Genomic DNA, 18,130 nt, shown 5'->3' with positions numbered 1-18,130 from the left:
CCCATTGCTAAAACTGTCACTAGTGGTTCCTTGAAAGAATTTCCTGATGAAAAACAAAAATGCTCTGGCAGGTGCAATGAATAGTACAAGTGGATAACATTGTATACAAAGACAGTGGAATTGGCTGGCTGTTATTAAGTCGCATTAGCAAAAACCTATGGAGGAATAATGAAACTGCTGAGGCCAGTTAATCGTTGAAAACTAAGTGTGAAGGCCAAAGGGCCTTTTTGGTAGCTTACCAAAGGGATCCTCATCTCCTTCAATGGGAGAGCAGAAAAACCTAAAGACCAAACTCAGAACATAATATTTACAGTCACCAAGTATCATGGATTGAATTGTGTCCCCCCAAAAAATATGTGTCAGTTTGGCCAGGCCATGATTCCCGGTATTGTGTGATTGTCCACCATTTTATCATCTGATGTGATTTTCCTATGTGTTGTAAATTCTACCTCTGTGATACAGGATTAGAGGTAGTTATGATAATGAGGCAGGACTCAGTCTACAAGATTAGATTGTGTCTATAAGCCAATCTCTTTTGAGATATAAAAGAAAGAATCAAGTAGAGGGACATGGGGGACCTCACACCACCAAGAAACAAGAGACAGGAGAATGGTGTGTCCTTTGGACCTGGGGTCCCTTGCTGAGAAGCTCCTCAACCGGGGAAGATTGATGACAAGGACCTTCTCCCCAGGGCCCACAGAGAAAGCCTTCCCCTGGAGCTGGTACCCTGATTTCGGACTTCTAGCCTCCTAGACTGTGAAAGCATAAATTTCTCTTTGTTAAAGACATCTGCTTGTGGTGTTTCTGTTATAACAGCACTAGATAACTAAGACCCCAAGCTTTACAGATAACTGAATGCTCAGGTTGCCCTTCAAGGAAGAAACTGCCATATAACTGTGAGGACCGCACCTAGCAGACAGCCTCCAGCTGCAGCATGTTCTAAGATGTCTGCAGCATTCTTGACAAGGCCATGCTTTCCCGGGGCAGCCTCCAGCCAATGACTAAGCATGGTGAGAGTATTGGGGCCTGGTCATTTCTACTGAATGTAGCAGTCCTCTAACAGGCAGTCTTTGCTCAGAACTCCCCATTGGGTTGACCAAGACTTTGTCACATCTGCCTTACAGTCTAAAAAAAAGGCGTGTGTGAAAGGCAGTTCTGCCCAATTCTGCCTCCCCCGCTCCCTCACATGTGTCAGATCTACATTATGGTTTGAAGGCTTTCCCTGCTCATTCTTGCTCCCTGCCCTTTTATCTATCACAGGCAGTATCCTCAGTCAACATCTTGCATTCTCAACTCCATATTAGCATCTGCTTCCTGGAGGACCCAAATTGGCACAATTAGCCACTCACCACTGCCATCCACCTTGGGAAAATTCTCCAAAGACACTTAATCAAGAATTTCAAGAGTCTCTTCATTATGATCAAAATATTTTTAGCAAAATCTTCAGTTGAATTCACAACCAGGTAATTCAGACAATGAAAACCATTTAACACCCCAACCTCACAATCTCCATCTAAGTATGTGTGCTGCCGCTACATTTTTTGTAATCCTCACATTCAGTTTCTCTTGCGTGGTAGAACACTGGTGAAGTTTGCCAGAAGAGCATAAATTTGGGTTATTCAAAGCAAATCCTAATTGTGTTTATGATCATTCAGGACTGAAAGGTTTTTTTTTTTTTCCAGAGAGACATAAGATTTTCCTTGAAACTCAATTAGTCAAGTGATGACTTTTCCTTAAGAAAGTCAGCGACTTCCTTGAGCAAAAGTAGTTATTTATAATTACTGTCCATCTCTTCATGAAGATGAGACAGAAAGTCCTGACCAGGACTGATAAGGGTTGAGCGCTTCTCTTAAATCTTCGTGGGTAGCTCAGAGGGAGAGGGCTTTCCGGGGAACAACAGTGAGTAGGTATGTTAGTCAGGGTAGACTAGTCTCTGGTGTGGTAGCAAATCAACACTGAAATTTCAGTGACTTAACACAAAGGCTTATTTCTCACTCACACAAAGTCCCATAAGATTGTTTCTGTTCAGTAAAATCTCCTGGGTGGTTCCAGATTCCTTGCATTGTCCTCTGCCATCTCTGAATCATTTGCTTCTAGCTGTGCCAACAGCAGAGAGATCTAGAATAAACAATCACGAGGAATATTTTACAGGCCAGGTCCGGAAGTGGCATTTATCAATCCCACTACATTTCATTGGTCAGAATAAAATCACATGGCTCCACTTAGCAAAAGGAAACCTGGGAAATGTAGGGAGCACATGGATACTGGTATGCAGTGTCTGCCCTAGTAGACTTGACTTGTGGTGTAACAGCTTGAACACATGAAGCAAGCCCTCCTGTTGGATTAGCCATGGCTTTTACACCCTTCGTGCTGTATCCTGATACAACACCTTCAGTCTAAGTTATTGTCCTGAAGTCATCAGTAAGCTTCAAAACGGTCCCCATCTCAGTTAGTTGCACCACCATCCACCCATTTGCTCAAGTCAAAAATTTAGAAGTTATCCTTGTTTCCTCTATGTGGAAACTAGAAGGGAGCTAATGAGCCCTGTGCAGGAGTGATCACAGAGCAGGTTCCATGAATATAAGATATCAATTGGAAGGCATACTCCTACAGTGGACAGGTGATAGCATTACCTGTAAAGAGACTCTCATTAATTCCCTTTGCCATAATCTTATGCTCTAGACTAATTTCTCACTGTAATGTGATTGCCCATTGAGACTCATCTACAGGGAAGAAGCTGCCCTGATTATTCAATGTGAGTATTCAGGCCTGCTTAGCAATTATTTTTCTCACTGTCAGTTAATAAATAGACATTCTGGTCCATATATCGGTATCTCATGAGTTGGATCATTCATTCATTCCTATAACAAAAAAACCACACCCGTTGCCATGAAGTTGATTCCAACTCAGCAACCCTACAGGACAAAGCAGAACTGCCCAATAGGGTTTCCAAGGAGCGGCTGGTGGATCTGAACTGCCGACCTTTTGGTTAGCAGTATTTATTGAATGCCTACTAACTAGCCTATTACGTGCCATGGCACTGTTCTAGATGCCAGAAATATAAAAGCACACAAAACAGAATGTAATTCATGTCTCTGAACTGTACACTTAAAAAGGGCTAAAACGGCAAACTTTTTGTTATATATATTTCACCACAATTTTTTTTTAAAATATACAAAACAGACAAAAACCCCTTCCCTCATGGAGCTTATATTCTAGTGGGATAAACAGAGACAATTTGTTTCTTTTTTTTTAAAAAAAGGAAAGTACAGTGAAACCTGTGAGAGCCAGAACTCAATAGGACTGCCTTGTTTTTCCAGGTCTCGAGAGTTTTCTGCTTTGGCAGGGTACAGTCTTACCACTTTTCTATTGCTCTCTATTAGAGGAAAGTATTTGCATTTTCCTTCTCTGACACGTTTCTGTCTTACACAGGTTCCATCTTTCACAGGTTTTACTGTATATAATATGTCAGATAGTGATAAATCCGATAAGGAAAAAAAAAGAAGGGAAAGGAGGTCAGGGTAGGGGTTACAATTTTAAATTGGGTTTTCAGGGAGGGCCTCACTGAAGACAATTTAGAAAAATCTGAAGAAGGTGAAGGAAGTGGCCAGACAAGACAGTTGGCAAAGAGCATTTCAGGCAGAAGAAACACCAAGTGCACTGACCTGAGGTAGAAGTGTTCCTGGCCTGTTTGTGGGTCAGCAGAAAGACCAGTGGGACTGAAGCAGAGTGAAAGTAGTACAAGATGAGTCAGAGAGCAATGGGTGGAGCGGAAGGAAAGATTGTACAGGGCATTGGCGCCGTGGCTTAGTTGGTTAAAGCATCTGTCTAGTAAACAGGAGAGCCTGGGTTCAAATCCCAGCAGTGCCTTTATAGAAACCCTAGTGGAGTAGTGGTTAAAGGCTATGTCTGTTAACCAAAAGGTCAGCAGTTTTGAACCCACCAGGCGCTCCTTAGAAACTCTATGGGGCAGTTCTACTCTATCCTATAGGGTCGCTATGAGTTGGAATCAATTTGACTGCGGTGGGTTTTTTTTTGGGGGGGGGTTGCTGAGCAATGTTAGGGTTTTGGATTTTACTCTGAGTGAGATGAGCAGCCACTGGAAGCTTCTGAGCAGAGAAGTGACATCATCGGCCTTTCTTTTTAGTCTATTTTTTAATTGTGGTAAATATCTAGGTAACATAACATTGGCCATTTTGACAATCTTCACACGTACAGTTCAGTGACATTATGTTCATCATGTTGTTCACCCACCACCCTTATCCATCCCCAGATTATACCGTTACCCTTAACAGGAGCTCAGTGTCCTCTGTTAATGTTAAAATTTCCGCGATATTAAATTTGTGTACAAACTCATAAGCTTTATTTGTAATGTATAAATTAGAGAAGCATCTGGTCTGAAAGTCAGACAAGAGCTCCCAAGTGCAGTACAAAGTGGAAGGGTTTTTGTGAGCATAGACACACAGGAACAGGGAAACTACTCTGGGCAAATTTTGGATTGGCTGGTAGGCATTGTCCCTCCGTATCTGGAATTAAGGGGAAATTCTGAACCAGGTTAAACTGAGGAGGCAGGTTCTAATTGGTTAGCTTAGGTTTCCGTTCCCAGAGAATCAACTGATTGACTTGGGTTTAGGCTCCTGGGAAGGTCACGCATCCACAAGAAATAGAAACTTAGGTTTTGGTTTGCTAACGTGGGGCTTAGCATAAATGACTCCATTTTGGGCATATTTTTTTATAGTCAGGTTAAAGAGTCCTGGTGCCACAACGGTTAAGCGCTCAGCTGCTAACTGAAATATCGGTGGTCTGAACCCACCAGCCACTCCTCCACTCCTCGAGAGAAAGCTGTGGCAGTCTGCTCCCATAAAGATTACAGCCTTGGAAACCCTACAGGGCAGTTCTATTCGTACTGGGGCAGTTCTACTCTGTCCTATAGGGTCCCTATGAGTCCAAATCAACTTGATGGCAACGGGTTTGGTTTTTGGTTTATAGTTTGGTTAAGGAGCCCTGGTAGTGCAATGGTTAAGCACTCAGCTGCTAACCAAAATTTACTCAGTCAGTGACTCCACAGAAGAAACACCTGGAGGTCTCTATAAAGATCAGAGCGTAGAAAACCCCATGGGGCAGTGCTGCTTTGTCACACGGGGTCACCATGAGTTGGAATCAACTCGATGGCACCCAGTAACAAGCCAGGTTATCATTCCTAAGCACTGAGTCCTCCTTTCCCCTCCCTCCTGCCTGCCACTGTTGATTTTCATTTTGAAAGGATCACTGACTGCTGAGCTCAGAACAGACTGTAGGAGGGCATGGTGGAAGCAGAGACACCTGTCAGGAGGCCATTTCAATAACAGAAGGGAGAGATGATACATTTTAAAAAGAAATGTCAAGCATGACTATAAAATTTGTGACCTGAGTTACTGTTACGGGTTGAACTGTGTCCCCCCAAAATGTGTGTTCTAAATCATAACCCCTAGACCTGTGGTTATAGTCCCATTTGGGAATGGGTTTTCTTCGTTATGTCAAGAGGGTGTGTCAGTGTAAGGTGTGTTTTAAGCCAAACCCCTTTGAGATATAAAAAGAGCAGAGATGGGGGAAGATAGATGCCAAGTCATATGGACATCTCCAAGGAACCAGGAAACAGAAGCTGAAGAGACAAAGACCTTCCCCCAGAGCCAACACAGAGAAAGCCTTCCCCTAGAGCCAGCACCCTGAATTCGGATTTCTAACCTCCTAAACTGTGAGAGAATAAATTTCTGTTTGTGAAACCCATCCACTTATGGCATTTCTGTTACAGCAGCACTAGATAACTAAGACAGTTACCAAAAGAATGAAATTTCCATTTACTGGGATGAGGAAGACTAGGGCAGAGGCAAATCTGGTGGGGAAGCTCAGGCGTTTGGTTTGAGACACATTAGTCTTGATGCCCATTAAATATCCAAGTGGAGCTATTACGAAGGCAGCTGGGTATGAGAATCTGGAGTTGAAGGGGCAGTCTAGGCTGGAGATATACATTTGTGAGTCATCAGCACATGTTGTTGCTAGCTGCCATCAGGGTCAGATCCGACTCATGGCAACTCCACGTACAACAGAACAAAACGCTGCCCAGTCCTGCATCATCTTCACCATGGTTGGTATGCTTGAGTCCGTTGCAGCATGCCACTGTGTATTTTGACTGCCTTCCAACCTCAGGGGCTCATCTTCCAGTGCTATATCTGGCAATATTCTGTTGTGATCCATAGGGTTTTCACTGGCTAATTTTCAGCAGTAGCCAGGACTTTCTTCCTAGCCTGTTTTAGTCTGGAAGTTCTGCTGAGACCTGTCCACCAGGGTGACCTTGCTGGTATGTGAAATACCGGTGGCATAGCTTCCAGCACCACAGCAACACACAAGCCACCACAGTAGGACAAACTGACAGGTGGTATCTAAATCCATGAGACTCGATGATAATACTATGTGAATCAGTGGAAATAGAGGAGAGGTTCAAAGCCTGAGACGGGAGCACTCTGATATTTAGGGGTCCTGGAGATAAGGAGGAACCAACAAAGGAGACTCAAAAGGAGTGTCCGCTGATTATCAAGAGTCAGCTCCCTGAGTCAGCTCACTGCAGGGTACACAGATAAAGCTGGATCTCTGGATCCACAAAGCTAAGGAATAGACAGTAACCCCAAAACCAAACCCCTTGTTATCAAGTTGATTCTGAGTTGAACTGCCCCATAGGGTTTCCAAGGCTGTAATCTTTATGAAAGCAGACTGCCACATCTTTCTCCTGCAGAGCAGCTTGGTGGGTTCAAACCGCTGACCTTTCGGTTAGCAGCCGAGGACTTAACCACTGCGCCACCAGGGCTCCTTGAATAGACAGTAGGGGCTGGCTAAGTACTCAGTCAGCCTTACCCCTTGACATCTTTTTAAATGCCGCAAGTCTCATGCAAATTATATACAAAATAGCAGCAGCACGGTAGTATTGTGGTCCATACGGCCAGTCTTTAGTTTGAGGACATTAAACTCCAGAACCATGCTTGCAAGAGGAGCCCAGCCCTGTGACCCACAACCAGGCCCTCAGGCCCAACCTTGGAAAATAACCACCAGAGACATTTAAAACCACTCCCGGTGCCCCAGTGACAAAGAGCACTAAGGCTCGTTGCAGCCAGCTGCTGCTCATTGCTCAGGCCAACACCAGCTGACCCACAGGTAAAGGAATACTTTACACTACAACTGCTGGACCCTACTACCTGCAAGTTAGATGTTAACTAGTTGCCTTCGAGGCAACTCCGACTCATAGCAACCCCAGTGCGTCACAGTAGAACTACGTCCCACAGGGTTTTCAATGACTGGTTTTTCAGCAGTATATCAAGAGGTCTTTCTTCTGAGGCACCTCTGGGTGTACTCGAACCTCCAGCCTTTCAGTTAGCAGTCAGCTGCATTAATCACTTGCACCATCCAGGGACTCGGGTTAGAATTCCCAATTTGTGACAGGCTAAGTCCCAGTAATGGAGCCCCGGTGGCACAATGGTAAGCACTCGGCTACTAACCAAAAGCTCAGTGGTTCAAACCCACCAGCCACTCCGTGGGAAAAAGATCATGTGGCAGTCTGCTTCCATAAAGATTACAGCCTTGGAAACCCCGTGGGGCAGTTCTACTCTGTACTGAAGGGTCGCTATGAGTAGGAATCCACTTGACAGCAACAGGTTTGGTTTTTTGGTTTTAAGTCCCAGTAGCTTCAAACCCTCTCCTCAGGATGTTCCCTCTGTTCCCTGATGTTACTGAAACCTTGCCTGTCTGCTGACCCTTCTAAAAGTGCAGACTTTATTATTCTCTTGTCTCCCTACCATCAAGTGCCTCAGGGCAGGCCAGGAGGTGGAGCTGGAGCTCTCCTTGCTTTCCAAGGCCACTTTCTGATCATTGCTCCCCTCTCTCCGGAGAAATCTCTGGCTCCATCTTGGCTCACACCCTCCCCTCATTATCACCCTCCCCCCATCCTGGTGGCAGTCTACTGTCACCCTCCTGCTCACTGCCCTCATTTGCAAAGACTTCAGTTCTTGACTCACACAGCCTGTCCTCTTTATCCCAACTTATCCCATCATTCTCAGTGATTTCAGCATTCACGTGACCAATCACCCAGCACCCTAGCCTCTTGTTTCCTTTATCTGCCCATTGCCAACAAGCACTGTCATTTTGGGAAACACTTCACAACCCAGAGCACCAGTATGGAGCCTTGTATCCTGAAGGTCCATGCACATCAATGTATTATTTTCATCATACATCAACACGTGATTTCCTGAGCTGGCAACCCTTTAGTACACGAAGTATGTAAAAGTATGTACAATTTTGCTTAGGAATCAGGCCAGTGCGTCATTCTTTTCTGTTTTGTTTTCTGTTAAACTCATCATAGGTCAGTAGTTACAAATGGGATTTTAAACTGGAAATGGGTATGAAGATAAACCCCCACCAATGCAAAAATACATACACACAAGGTTATTAATTACAACATTGTAACTGAAATTTTAGAAACAACCTGAATTCTATATATAGTCTACATATACCAGAATGGTTGAATGTGGCATAGCCTCACAGCGGAATACTATGCAGCCATAAAAAGAGGGAAAATCTTTATGAACTGGTGTGGTGACATCCAGACTACATTCTTCAGTGAAAAAACAAAGTGCCAAAGATATACCTATAGAATGCTACCTTTTAACGGAGTTCCAAATAGCCTGGTACTGGTACAATGACAGACACATCGACCAATGGAACAGAATTGAGAACCCAGATGTAAATCCTTTCACGTACAGTCACCTGATCTTTGAAAAAGGCCCAAAGTCCATTAAATGGGAAAGACAATCTCTTTAACAAATAGTGCTGGCAAAACTAGATGTCCATCTGTAAAAAATGAAACAGGACCCATACTTCACACCATACACAAAAACTAATTCAAAATGGATCAAAGACCTAAGTATAAAACCAAAAATTATAAAGATCATGGAAGAAAAAACAAGATCAACACTACCAAAAACCGAACCCATTGCCATTGTGTCGATTCTGACTCCTAGCAGCCCTACAGGGTCAACACTAAGGGCCCTGATATACAGAATAAATAGGATACAAACCATAACTAATAATACACAAACACCAGAAGACAGACTACGTAACTGGGATCTTCTAAAAATTAAACATTTATGCTCATCCAAACATCTTGAGGGACCAAGTTACTGGGGTTGAGGGAACCATGGTCTCGGGGGAAATCTAGGTCTATCAGCATAACATAGTTCATAAAGAAAATGTTCTACATCCTACTTTGGTGAGTAGTGTCTGGGGTCTTAGAAGCTTGCATCTGGCCATCTAAGATACATCTATTGGTCCCATCCTGTCTGGAGCAAAGGAAGAATGAAGAAAACCAAAGACACAAGGAAAATATTAGTCCAAAGGTCTACTGGACCACAGGAACTACAGCCTCCACCAGCCTGAGCCCAGAAGAACTAGAAGAAGAAATACCTGGAGATCTCCTTCCATAAAGATCATAACCAAGAAAACCCTATGGGACAATTCTGCTCTGTTACATGGGGTCACTATGAGTCAGAATCGACTCAATGGCACCCAACAACAACAATAATGTGGTAGAGTGAACGGAAGCTCTGTAACCAGGCAAGCCCTCTCAGAGGAAATAACATTTAAGCTGAGCTCAGAATGCCAAGAAGGAGCCAGCTCTGCAAACATGTGGGGAAAGAACATTCCAGGCAGAGGGAGCAGCTAGAACAGTGGTTCTCAACAGGAATGGGGTCGCTTCCTAGGAGGCATTTTGGAAATTGGCGGCGGGGGTGGGGGGGGGACACTCTACTGGCATTTGGAGCCCTAGTGGATAAGAGCTACAGCAAGCTACAGCTGCTGAACAAAAGGTCGGCAGTTCAGATTCACCAGCTTCTCCTTGGAAACTCCATGGAGCAGTTCTGCTCTGTCCTATAGGGTCACTATGAGTCAGAACCAACTCGACTGCAACAGGTTTTGGTCACTGGCATTTAATGGGCATAAGCCAGGGATGCTACTGTAAGGCATAGTCCTGCCTCCTGCATGGCTTTCAAAGATCCCAACAAACATTCAGGTAGGTGGGAAACCTGTTTATAATGATCTGAGTTGAGAACTTAACTCTGCTTTACTCATAAATGCAAAATTTTTTTTTGCACTGTGTTTATTACACAGACTTTTTCAGGAAGGCACGTACCACGTAAATAGAAGGAAGACTGTATTTTGTTTTAAGAACTTACTATTTCAAAAAAACCACTGGTGGCAAGACAATGTCACAGAAAACGCTGCACTCAATGGGGAATGCTTCAAGAGATAATATAGATGCTGGAAATTTTTTTAAATTGGTAATTCATGCCCATGGTTTAAAACAACAACAACAAATAGTACAAAAGCATGCACAATGAAAAGCCAATTTCCCTTCCATTGCTATTCTCAAAAGGAGCCCTGGTGACACAGTGGTAAAGTGTTCAGCTGCTAACTAAAAAGAAAGCCTCATATAAATGAATATATATTTGTCTGAGCACGAAAATAAAACACAAGGAACAATGCACACACCCACAACCACACCTTTAAAAAGCGAGACGGAGAAATCTGCAATTTCTTTAAGCTAATCAAAATCCTGGTCAAGTCACTCTTGGCCCTTCTTTGCCTCTATTTTCCTCTTAGCTGACAAAACCACTGAAGACGTCCCTACTCCAGTTATACTCTACAGTCCTAGTGAACCTGTACTGTAGCCTGTGGTGGATGTTGCCATTAAACCAAACTAGATCTGAATTCTCATAGTAGCTGTGTGACTTTCAGCAAGTCAGTCTCTCTGCATCTTGGTTTCCTCTTTTGCAAAATGAAATCTGATCACAGCTAACACATATACAGTGCTTGTGCGTACCAGCCATTGTTCGTTTAATCCGTACAACAACCCCTAAGGGGAAGACACTGTCTACTAGACGGCAATGGGTAGTGGTGGTTATAGATGACGCAGCTGAGGCACAGACAGGCTGAGTGACCTACCCAAGACCACACAGCTAGTAAGCTGCAGAGCCATGATTCTAACGCAGGTTCCAGAGTCCAGGTTGTAACTACCACACCTACAGCCTCTCCAAAGGAGGACAATAACAATACATACGTACTAAGGGCTGCTGTATTGTGACTCATACCTGACAAGTGTCAGATGGGTAGCAGCCACGGTTGCTATAATTATAGAAAGTTTTTTTTTCCTTCTGCACTGCTAAACGTCCAAGGCTTTTTCATGGGGCACAAAAAAGAAGTTGGAGGTAAGGGAACACAAGCCAGGAGAGGAACAGGGAGAGATGGAAGGTGGAAAAAGAAAGGGCAAACAAGAGGAGAGACGGGGGCGCGCTGAATACTTAGGAAAAGTCTCGCTGGCCAGACCAGGTGAGAACATGGTGACTCTTTGTCATCTGAAAATCGAAACTCCCGGCTGGACAACTGAAACGCAGACGTTAAATCCACCAGGCCTCAACCCTCTGGGTGTTGGTCCTCAGCCCCACCCCCAGCACCCAGGCCCGGCTCGGTGTGGGCGGGGCCTCCCGTCGGTCCCGCGGATCCGTCCCACGCCGGGGCGGGCGAGGCCTGGCCCGACCCCTGGAGGCTCCCGCCTGCCCTGCCCTTCACCGGAGGCCCGGGAGGCCCAGGCCCAGGCCCAGGCCCAGGCCCGAGCCGCGCGCTCTGCCGGCTCGGCCCCAGAGGCCGGCGGAACGCGATGGCTACGTGGAGGCGGGACAGCCGGCTGACCGGCAGCCAACGGCTGCTGTGCGCCGGGCTGGCGGGGGCGCTCAGCCTCAGCCTCACCGCGCCCCTGGAGCTCGCCGCCGTGCTGGCCCAGGTCGGCGCCATGCGCGGCCACGCCCGGGGGCCGTGGGCCACTGGGCTCCAGGTGTGGCAAGCCGAGGGGCCGCGCGCCCTCTGGAAAGGGAACGGGGTGGCGTGCCTGCGCCTCTTCCCCTGCAGCGCAGTGCAGCTGGCCGCCTACCGCAAGTAAGAGCCGGGAGCTGGCGCGGGCGGGCGGGGCCGGGCGGAGCCAGAGTTCGGCGGCGGGGGGGTTCCGCTGGCCGACGCTGCCCTGCTTCGTAGGGCAGGGCCCTTTAGTGGGCTACAGCACCCTTCGGAATCACGTGGGAGCCCCTCGGAGCAGTTTGGCCCCCAAAGTGCAGTCCCAAGGTTTTGCAAGTTTTATGGGGATTTTGGCTGATAACCGAAAGGTGGGCGGCTCGAACCTATCTCTGCGGAAGAAAGTGGCAGTCTGCTTCCGGAAAGATTCCCAAACCAAACCAAACCGTTGCCTTGAGGTCGATTCTGACTCATAACGACTGTACAGGACAGAGTAGAACAGCCCTATAGGGTTTCCAAGGCTGTAAATCTTTACGGAAGAGGACTGCCACACCTTTCTCCTGCAGAGCGGCTGGCGGGTTCCAACCGCCAACCTTTCGGTTTGCAACCGAGTGCTTGAACCGCTGCGCCACCATGGCTCCTCTTCCCTGAAAATTACAGCCTTGGAAACCCTGTAGGGAAGTTCTACTCTGTCCTATGGGGTCGCTATGGGTCAGAAGCCAGTTGATTTTGTTTGTTTAGGTGCGTGGTTTGAAGGAGCATTGGTGGTGCTGCAATAGTAAAGCGCTCAGCGGCTAACGGAGGCTTGAAACCACCTAGCGGCTCCTCGGGAGAAATACCTGGCCATCTACTCCCCAAATGATTACAGCCTAGAAAACCTTGTGGGGCAGTTTTGTTCTGTCATGTGGGGGTCGCTGTAAGTCAAAAATCAACTTGAGGGCACCTAACAACAGGTGCAGTTTTGTGGAACGCAATCCTGGCCCAGAGAGGCCTATGGGCTGGACAGCCTAAAAGGTAGAATGAGGGGAAAGGAGAGACAAGATCTCCAGAGAGATGGCTCCTAACCATTCCCATCTTCCACCAACTCGAAAAAGATGTGCCTTGGCCGGCTTAGGAGGAGAGAGATCCTTATGAAGGTATGTGTATGTATGTGCCTGGGTGACAAAAGGCACCAGAAGAAAATGCTTGGTAGGGGGGAAGGCCCAATCCCTTGGCACAAAAAGGCCACAGGTCTCTACCCCCCGCCCCCAAAATAACCAAAACCAAACCAGTTGTAGTGGAGTCAGTTCCAACTCATGACAACCCCATGTGGGTCAGGGTAGAACTGCGCTCCATAGGATTTTCAATGCCTGATTTTTCAGAAGTAGATCACCAGGCCTTTCTTCTGAGGTGTGCTTAACTGTTTGCCGCACCTAGGGACTCCTCTCTATCCTCCACCACCACCTAAATGAAGTTTGACTTAGGGGTCCGACAGGGGCTGCAGCTTCCCTCCCCAAGCTGCAAACCATCCCCTCAGTTTACTTTTTCACCCCTAACTGGCCACATTCTTTGGAAAAGATCTAAAAATGTATGAGCCTCAGGCTCCACCAGACTCAGTGTAGTAAAACTACATGGTGCCCAGCTATCACCACTGACTGCTCTGGCAGGGATCATAATAGAGGGTTCCCAACAGAGCTGGAGAAAAATGTAAAACAAAATTCTAACTCAGAAAGAAAGACCAGACTTGCTGGCCTGACAGAGACTGGAGAAGCCCTGAGAGTATGGCCCCTTTGAGCTCAGTAATGACATCACTCCTGAGGTTCACCCTTGAGCCAAAGATTGAACAGGCCCATGGGACAAAACAAGACTAAAGGGGTGCACCAGCCTGGGGGCAGGGACCGGAAGGCCGGAGGGAACAGGAAAGCTGGTAATAGGGCACCCAGGGTTGAGAAGGGAGAGTGTTGACATGTCGTGGGGTTGTTAACCAATGTCCTAAAACAATATGTGTACTAACTGATGAGAAACTGTTCTGTAAACTTTCATCTAAAGTACAAAAAAAAAGTATGAGCCTTAATAAAGCTTCTCTCAAAGCTCAGAGACTTGTGCATTTTGACTGAAAACAAAACCTAAAAGAATAAAAGTGTAGAGACTGAAAACAAAACCTAAAAGAATGAATTTTGACTGAAAACAAAACCTAAAAGAATGAAAGTGTAGAGACGTTTCTGTACTTGGGATGGTCCCTGTGTTCCTTATTCAGTAGACACAGTGCCAACTCTGAAGACTGGCCTTGCTTCTGAATTAGGCAAACAGCTCAGGGTTGGGAGAAGTAGTCTTAACAGTCAAAGGATTTTGCCTTTACACTTCTCTTTGGAGGCCAGAGCTGGAATGCCCATTTGGCAGCTCACAAGCCCAGTGGGACCATCCTTATCACTGACTCCTCTAGGCCAACACTATGCCTGAGAGTCGTTACCTTTCCTTCCTCTGAGTGGGGAAGGTAATATGGAATTTCTCTCAAGGCTGTCTTCCCTCTCCACCCTACCCCTCGCCCTCAGCAATATCTGGTCTGTAATCTGTAAACAGTACTCTGAGTTTTAATGACTCACTTGCTCTCCACTTCACCCCCTTCTCCACAAAACCAAACCAAACCAGTTGCCTTCCAGTTGATTCCTACTCATGGAGATCTATGGGTTTCAAGGCTGTGACCTTTCAGAAGCAAATCACCAGGCCTGTCTTCAAAGGTACCTCTGAATGGATTTGAACCACCAACCTTTGGGTTACCTGTAGTCAAATACTTAACCCTTTGCAGCACGGAGGGAGTGCTCCACAAAGTGGTATGGAAATCTTCCTTTGGATAGGATATAATGTGTATTAGGGTGGGGGGGTGGGGGAGGCAACACTTTAAGACTGATTTAAGTATTGTGGCTTTTCTGCTAACCACCTAGTCTGTGTATATATGTTGGAAACCCTGGTGGTGTAGTGGTTAAGTGCTACAGCTGTGAACCAAAAGGTGGGCAGTTTGAATCCACCAGGCACTCCTTGGAAACTCTGTGGGGCAGTTCTACTCTGTCCTGTAGGGTCGCTATGAGTCGGAATTGACTCAATGGCAATGGATTTTATATATATATATATATATATATATATAGTTGTTAGGTGCCACCGAGTTGGTTCCAACTCATAGCGACCCTACAGAGCAAAGTAGAACTGCTCCTTAGGGTTTCCAAGGAGTTGTTGGTGGATTTGAACTGCCGACCTTTTGGTTAGCAGCTGAGCTCCTAACCACTATACCACAGGGCTCCTGCACTGTCCCTATGATTGGTTGTGGATTGGACTATTGTGATCCATAGGGTTTTCATTGTCTAATTTTTGCAAATAGATAGCCAGGCCTTTCTTCCTAGTCCATCTTAGTCTGGAAGCTCTGCTGAAACCTGTTCAACATCGTAGCACCACGGAAGCCTCCACAGACAGATGAGTGGTGACTACTCATGAGGTGTACTAGCCAGGAATGTACTTAGTATATGTACATCATTGGATTCTTACACCACGTGTCTCCTGCCCTATAAGGGCAGAGCCAGGAAGCATTATTATTATTCCCATTTTACAGGTGCAGAATTGGACTCAGACTGGTCACACCACTCATCAGTGACAGAGCTGAGCTCCGCCACCTGGCCTTCTGACCCCAAATCCCATTCTCTTTCTATTACTTTACATTGCCTTTCTCTCTCCATTCCTCCGATATTAATTTAGCAAGCCCTCATTAAGTATGCATTGCTTGCATGATGGGAGTCCCTGGGTGGTGCAAACAGTTAATCCACTCAGCTGCTAACCGAAAGGTTAGAGGTTCAAGTCCACTCTGAGGTGCCTTGGAAGAAAGGCCTGGCAATCTACTTTCTGAAAAAACAGCCATTGAAAACCCTGTGCAACACAGTTCTACTCTGACACACATGGGGTCACCATGAGTTAGAACCGACTCCACAGCAACAGGTTGTTTACTGGTGTGTATGATGCTGGGGACAAGGCAAAGATGAAAGGGCCATGGTACGTATGCCCCAGGAACTTACAAGGTACCGGAAGAATGAAACCGGTGTGCCCGTAACCATAATACACAGGTGGGATATGATTGGCGTGGATAAAGTATCGCAGAAAGTTACACTCCTGATGCGGGATGAGGAGGAGGGAGGTGCAAAGACTGCCACGCCCACCAGTTGCTGGCAAGGTGATGCCGACTCACAGTGACCCCACGCGTTTCAGAGTAGAAAGCCCTCTACAGGGTTTTCATGGCTGTCTTAGTTTCTTAGTGCTGCTATAACAGAAATATCACAAGTGAGTGGCTTTAACAAACAAAGTTATTTTCTCACAGTTTAGGGAGCTAGATGTCCAAATTCAGGGAACCAGCTCTAGGGGAAGGCTTTTCTTTCTGTGTTGGCCCTGGGGGGAAGGTCCTTGCCTCTTCAGCTTCTATTCCTTGGATCTTTGGTGGTCTTCATGTAGTATGGCATCTATCTTCCCCCATCTCTGCTCGATTCTCTGTCCTAATGTACTCTTTTTATGTCTCAGAGGTACCAAACCAACAACCCATTTCTGTCAAGTCGATTCTGACTAATAGTGACCCTATAGGACAGAATAGAACTGCCCCATAGGGTTTCCAAGGAGCGGCTGATGGATTTGAACTGCTGGCCTTTTGGTTAGCAGTTGAACTCTTAACCACTATGCCACCAGGGCTCCATCTCAAAGGTGACTGGTTTAAAACACACCCTCTGCTGATATGGCTACTCAACAAAGAAAACCCCATTCCTCAATGGGATTATAACCACAGGTAGGGGGGTTAAGATTTACAACACATATTTTGCGGGGGGACACAGTTCAGTCCATAACAATGGTTGTGACCATTTGGAAGCAGATCACTGCGCCTTTCTTCTGAGGCACCTCTGGGTGGGTTTAGAACCTCCAAACTTTCAACCCAGTGCTTAACCATTTGTACCACCCAGGAGGCTTCACAGAGGAGAAAAAATATTTGAGTTTGGCCTGAGAAGAATGAGTAGGTGTTTGCTGGGTGAAGATGGGGAGAGAGATTGCAGTTACATACTGAGCAAAGCTGCAGAGGCGGGCAGGCATTCAGCGTGACTGGAGCATAAGGTGTGTCTATGGTAGAGTGGGTAACACAGCCAGAAAAGCAGGTTGGAATGGGATCTTGGAGGGCTGGGTTAAGGAGTTTGGACTTTACTTGGTATGCAAGGGTAACTGTGGGAGATTTTTGAGCCAGGGGAGTGTGGGTGATCAAAGCAATTCAACAGGAATTATTGTCACCTGGTGGCAGGGTAGGATGACTAGAGAGAAGCCTGGGGGCAGCAAGACCAGTTAGGAACCTGTTGCACTAGTTGCAGCTGAGGGCGCCTGAAGTCGGGTGGTGACAGTGGGAGGGGAGAGGACAAGATGGGTGGGAAAGCAAGGACAGATAGTTACCCAGGCTAGGTTCACTAATAATTTTTTCCTGCAAGATCATTTTTTTTCCCCCAGAAACTAAAAGGGCATATTTTGGTGAATAGAGAGGCATAGTTGGAGCCCTGGTGGCACAGTGGTTAAGAGCTATGGCTGCAACCACAAAGCTGGCAGTTCAAATTCACCAGCCACTGCTTGGAAATCCTATGGGGCAGTTCTACTCTGTCCTATAGGGTTCTTATGAGTCAGAATTGACTCGATGGCAACGGGTTTGGTTTTTGGTTTGGGGTAAGGCATAGTTAGACGGAAAGCAAAGTGGTTGATTGATCACAGTGCCGAAGATGACACCTTTGGTCCATCGTTATGCTGATTCATTTCTACTCTGTCCTGACTATGAATTTGCAAAACAGTTGACTGGAGTTAATGATACAGCCTATGGTCATGGATTTGAACATAGCATAAACATCCAGAATGTTCAAGGAATGGAGTGGGTAAATGACTTGTCTGCAAACACAGTTAGTGGCAATGCTAGAGCTTGAAACCAGATCTTCTGGTTTCCTACTCCAGGGCTCTGTCCAGGGGTTTGAACAAGAACGAACCTGTTCAGTCCAGTCTAAACCCCTGCTGAGAATTTGCATTTCTACCCCCGAGATACTGAATCAGAATCTACATCTTTTTTAAAATAATATTTTATTGTTTTCGGTGAAAGTTTACACAGCAAATTAGGTTCCCATTTGACAATTTCTACACTAATTGTTCAGTGCCATTAGTTACATTTTTCACAATGTGTAACCATTCTCTTTAATTGCTCTCTGGTTATTTGGTTTCAAGTACTCTAGTTTCCCTGCTCCCT

General features: G+C 46.1%; 2 protein-coding genes and 1 non-coding gene across 7 annotated transcripts in view; 2 read left to right on the top strand and 1 right to left on the bottom strand.

Moving 5' to 3' along the window:
- The window catches only part of LOC126068936 (A-kinase anchor protein 17B-like), a 119,223-nt gene extending 111,302 nt beyond the window's left edge, over positions 1-7,921 (bottom strand). For 3 of the 4 annotated variants that reach the window (XM_049871711.1, XM_049871710.1, XM_049871715.1), the window contains exon 1: positions 2,000-7,921. The gene's annotated coding sequence lies outside the window, so the exon portion shown is untranslated. The remainder of the gene's footprint in view (positions 1-1,999) is intronic. The other variant, XM_049871713.1, reaches the window with a different exon arrangement.
- TRNAT-AGU (transfer RNA threonine (anticodon AGU)) lies at positions 3,797-3,870 on the top strand. The gene has a single exon. It is a non-coding gene; the product is annotated as a tRNA-Thr (tRNA).
- A 3,813-nt stretch (positions 7,922-11,734) lies between the features above and the next one.
- SLC25A43 (solute carrier family 25 member 43) overlaps positions 11,735-18,130 on the top strand; it is a 46,566-nt gene continuing 40,170 nt past the window's right edge. For both annotated transcript variants that reach the window (XM_049871716.1, XM_049871717.1), the window contains exon 1: positions 11,735-12,009. In XM_049871716.1, the coding sequence (XP_049727673.1) occupies positions 11,735-12,009 (275 nt within the window). The remainder of the gene's footprint in view (positions 12,010-18,130) is intronic.

The sequence above is a fragment of the Elephas maximus genome, chromosome X (genome assembly GCF_024166365.1).
Source record: "Elephas maximus indicus isolate mEleMax1 chromosome X, mEleMax1 primary haplotype, whole genome shotgun sequence".
Classification (NCBI taxonomy): Eukaryota; Metazoa; Chordata; class Mammalia; order Proboscidea; family Elephantidae; genus Elephas; species Elephas maximus.
This window is presented reverse-complemented; position numbering and strand designations above follow the sequence as displayed.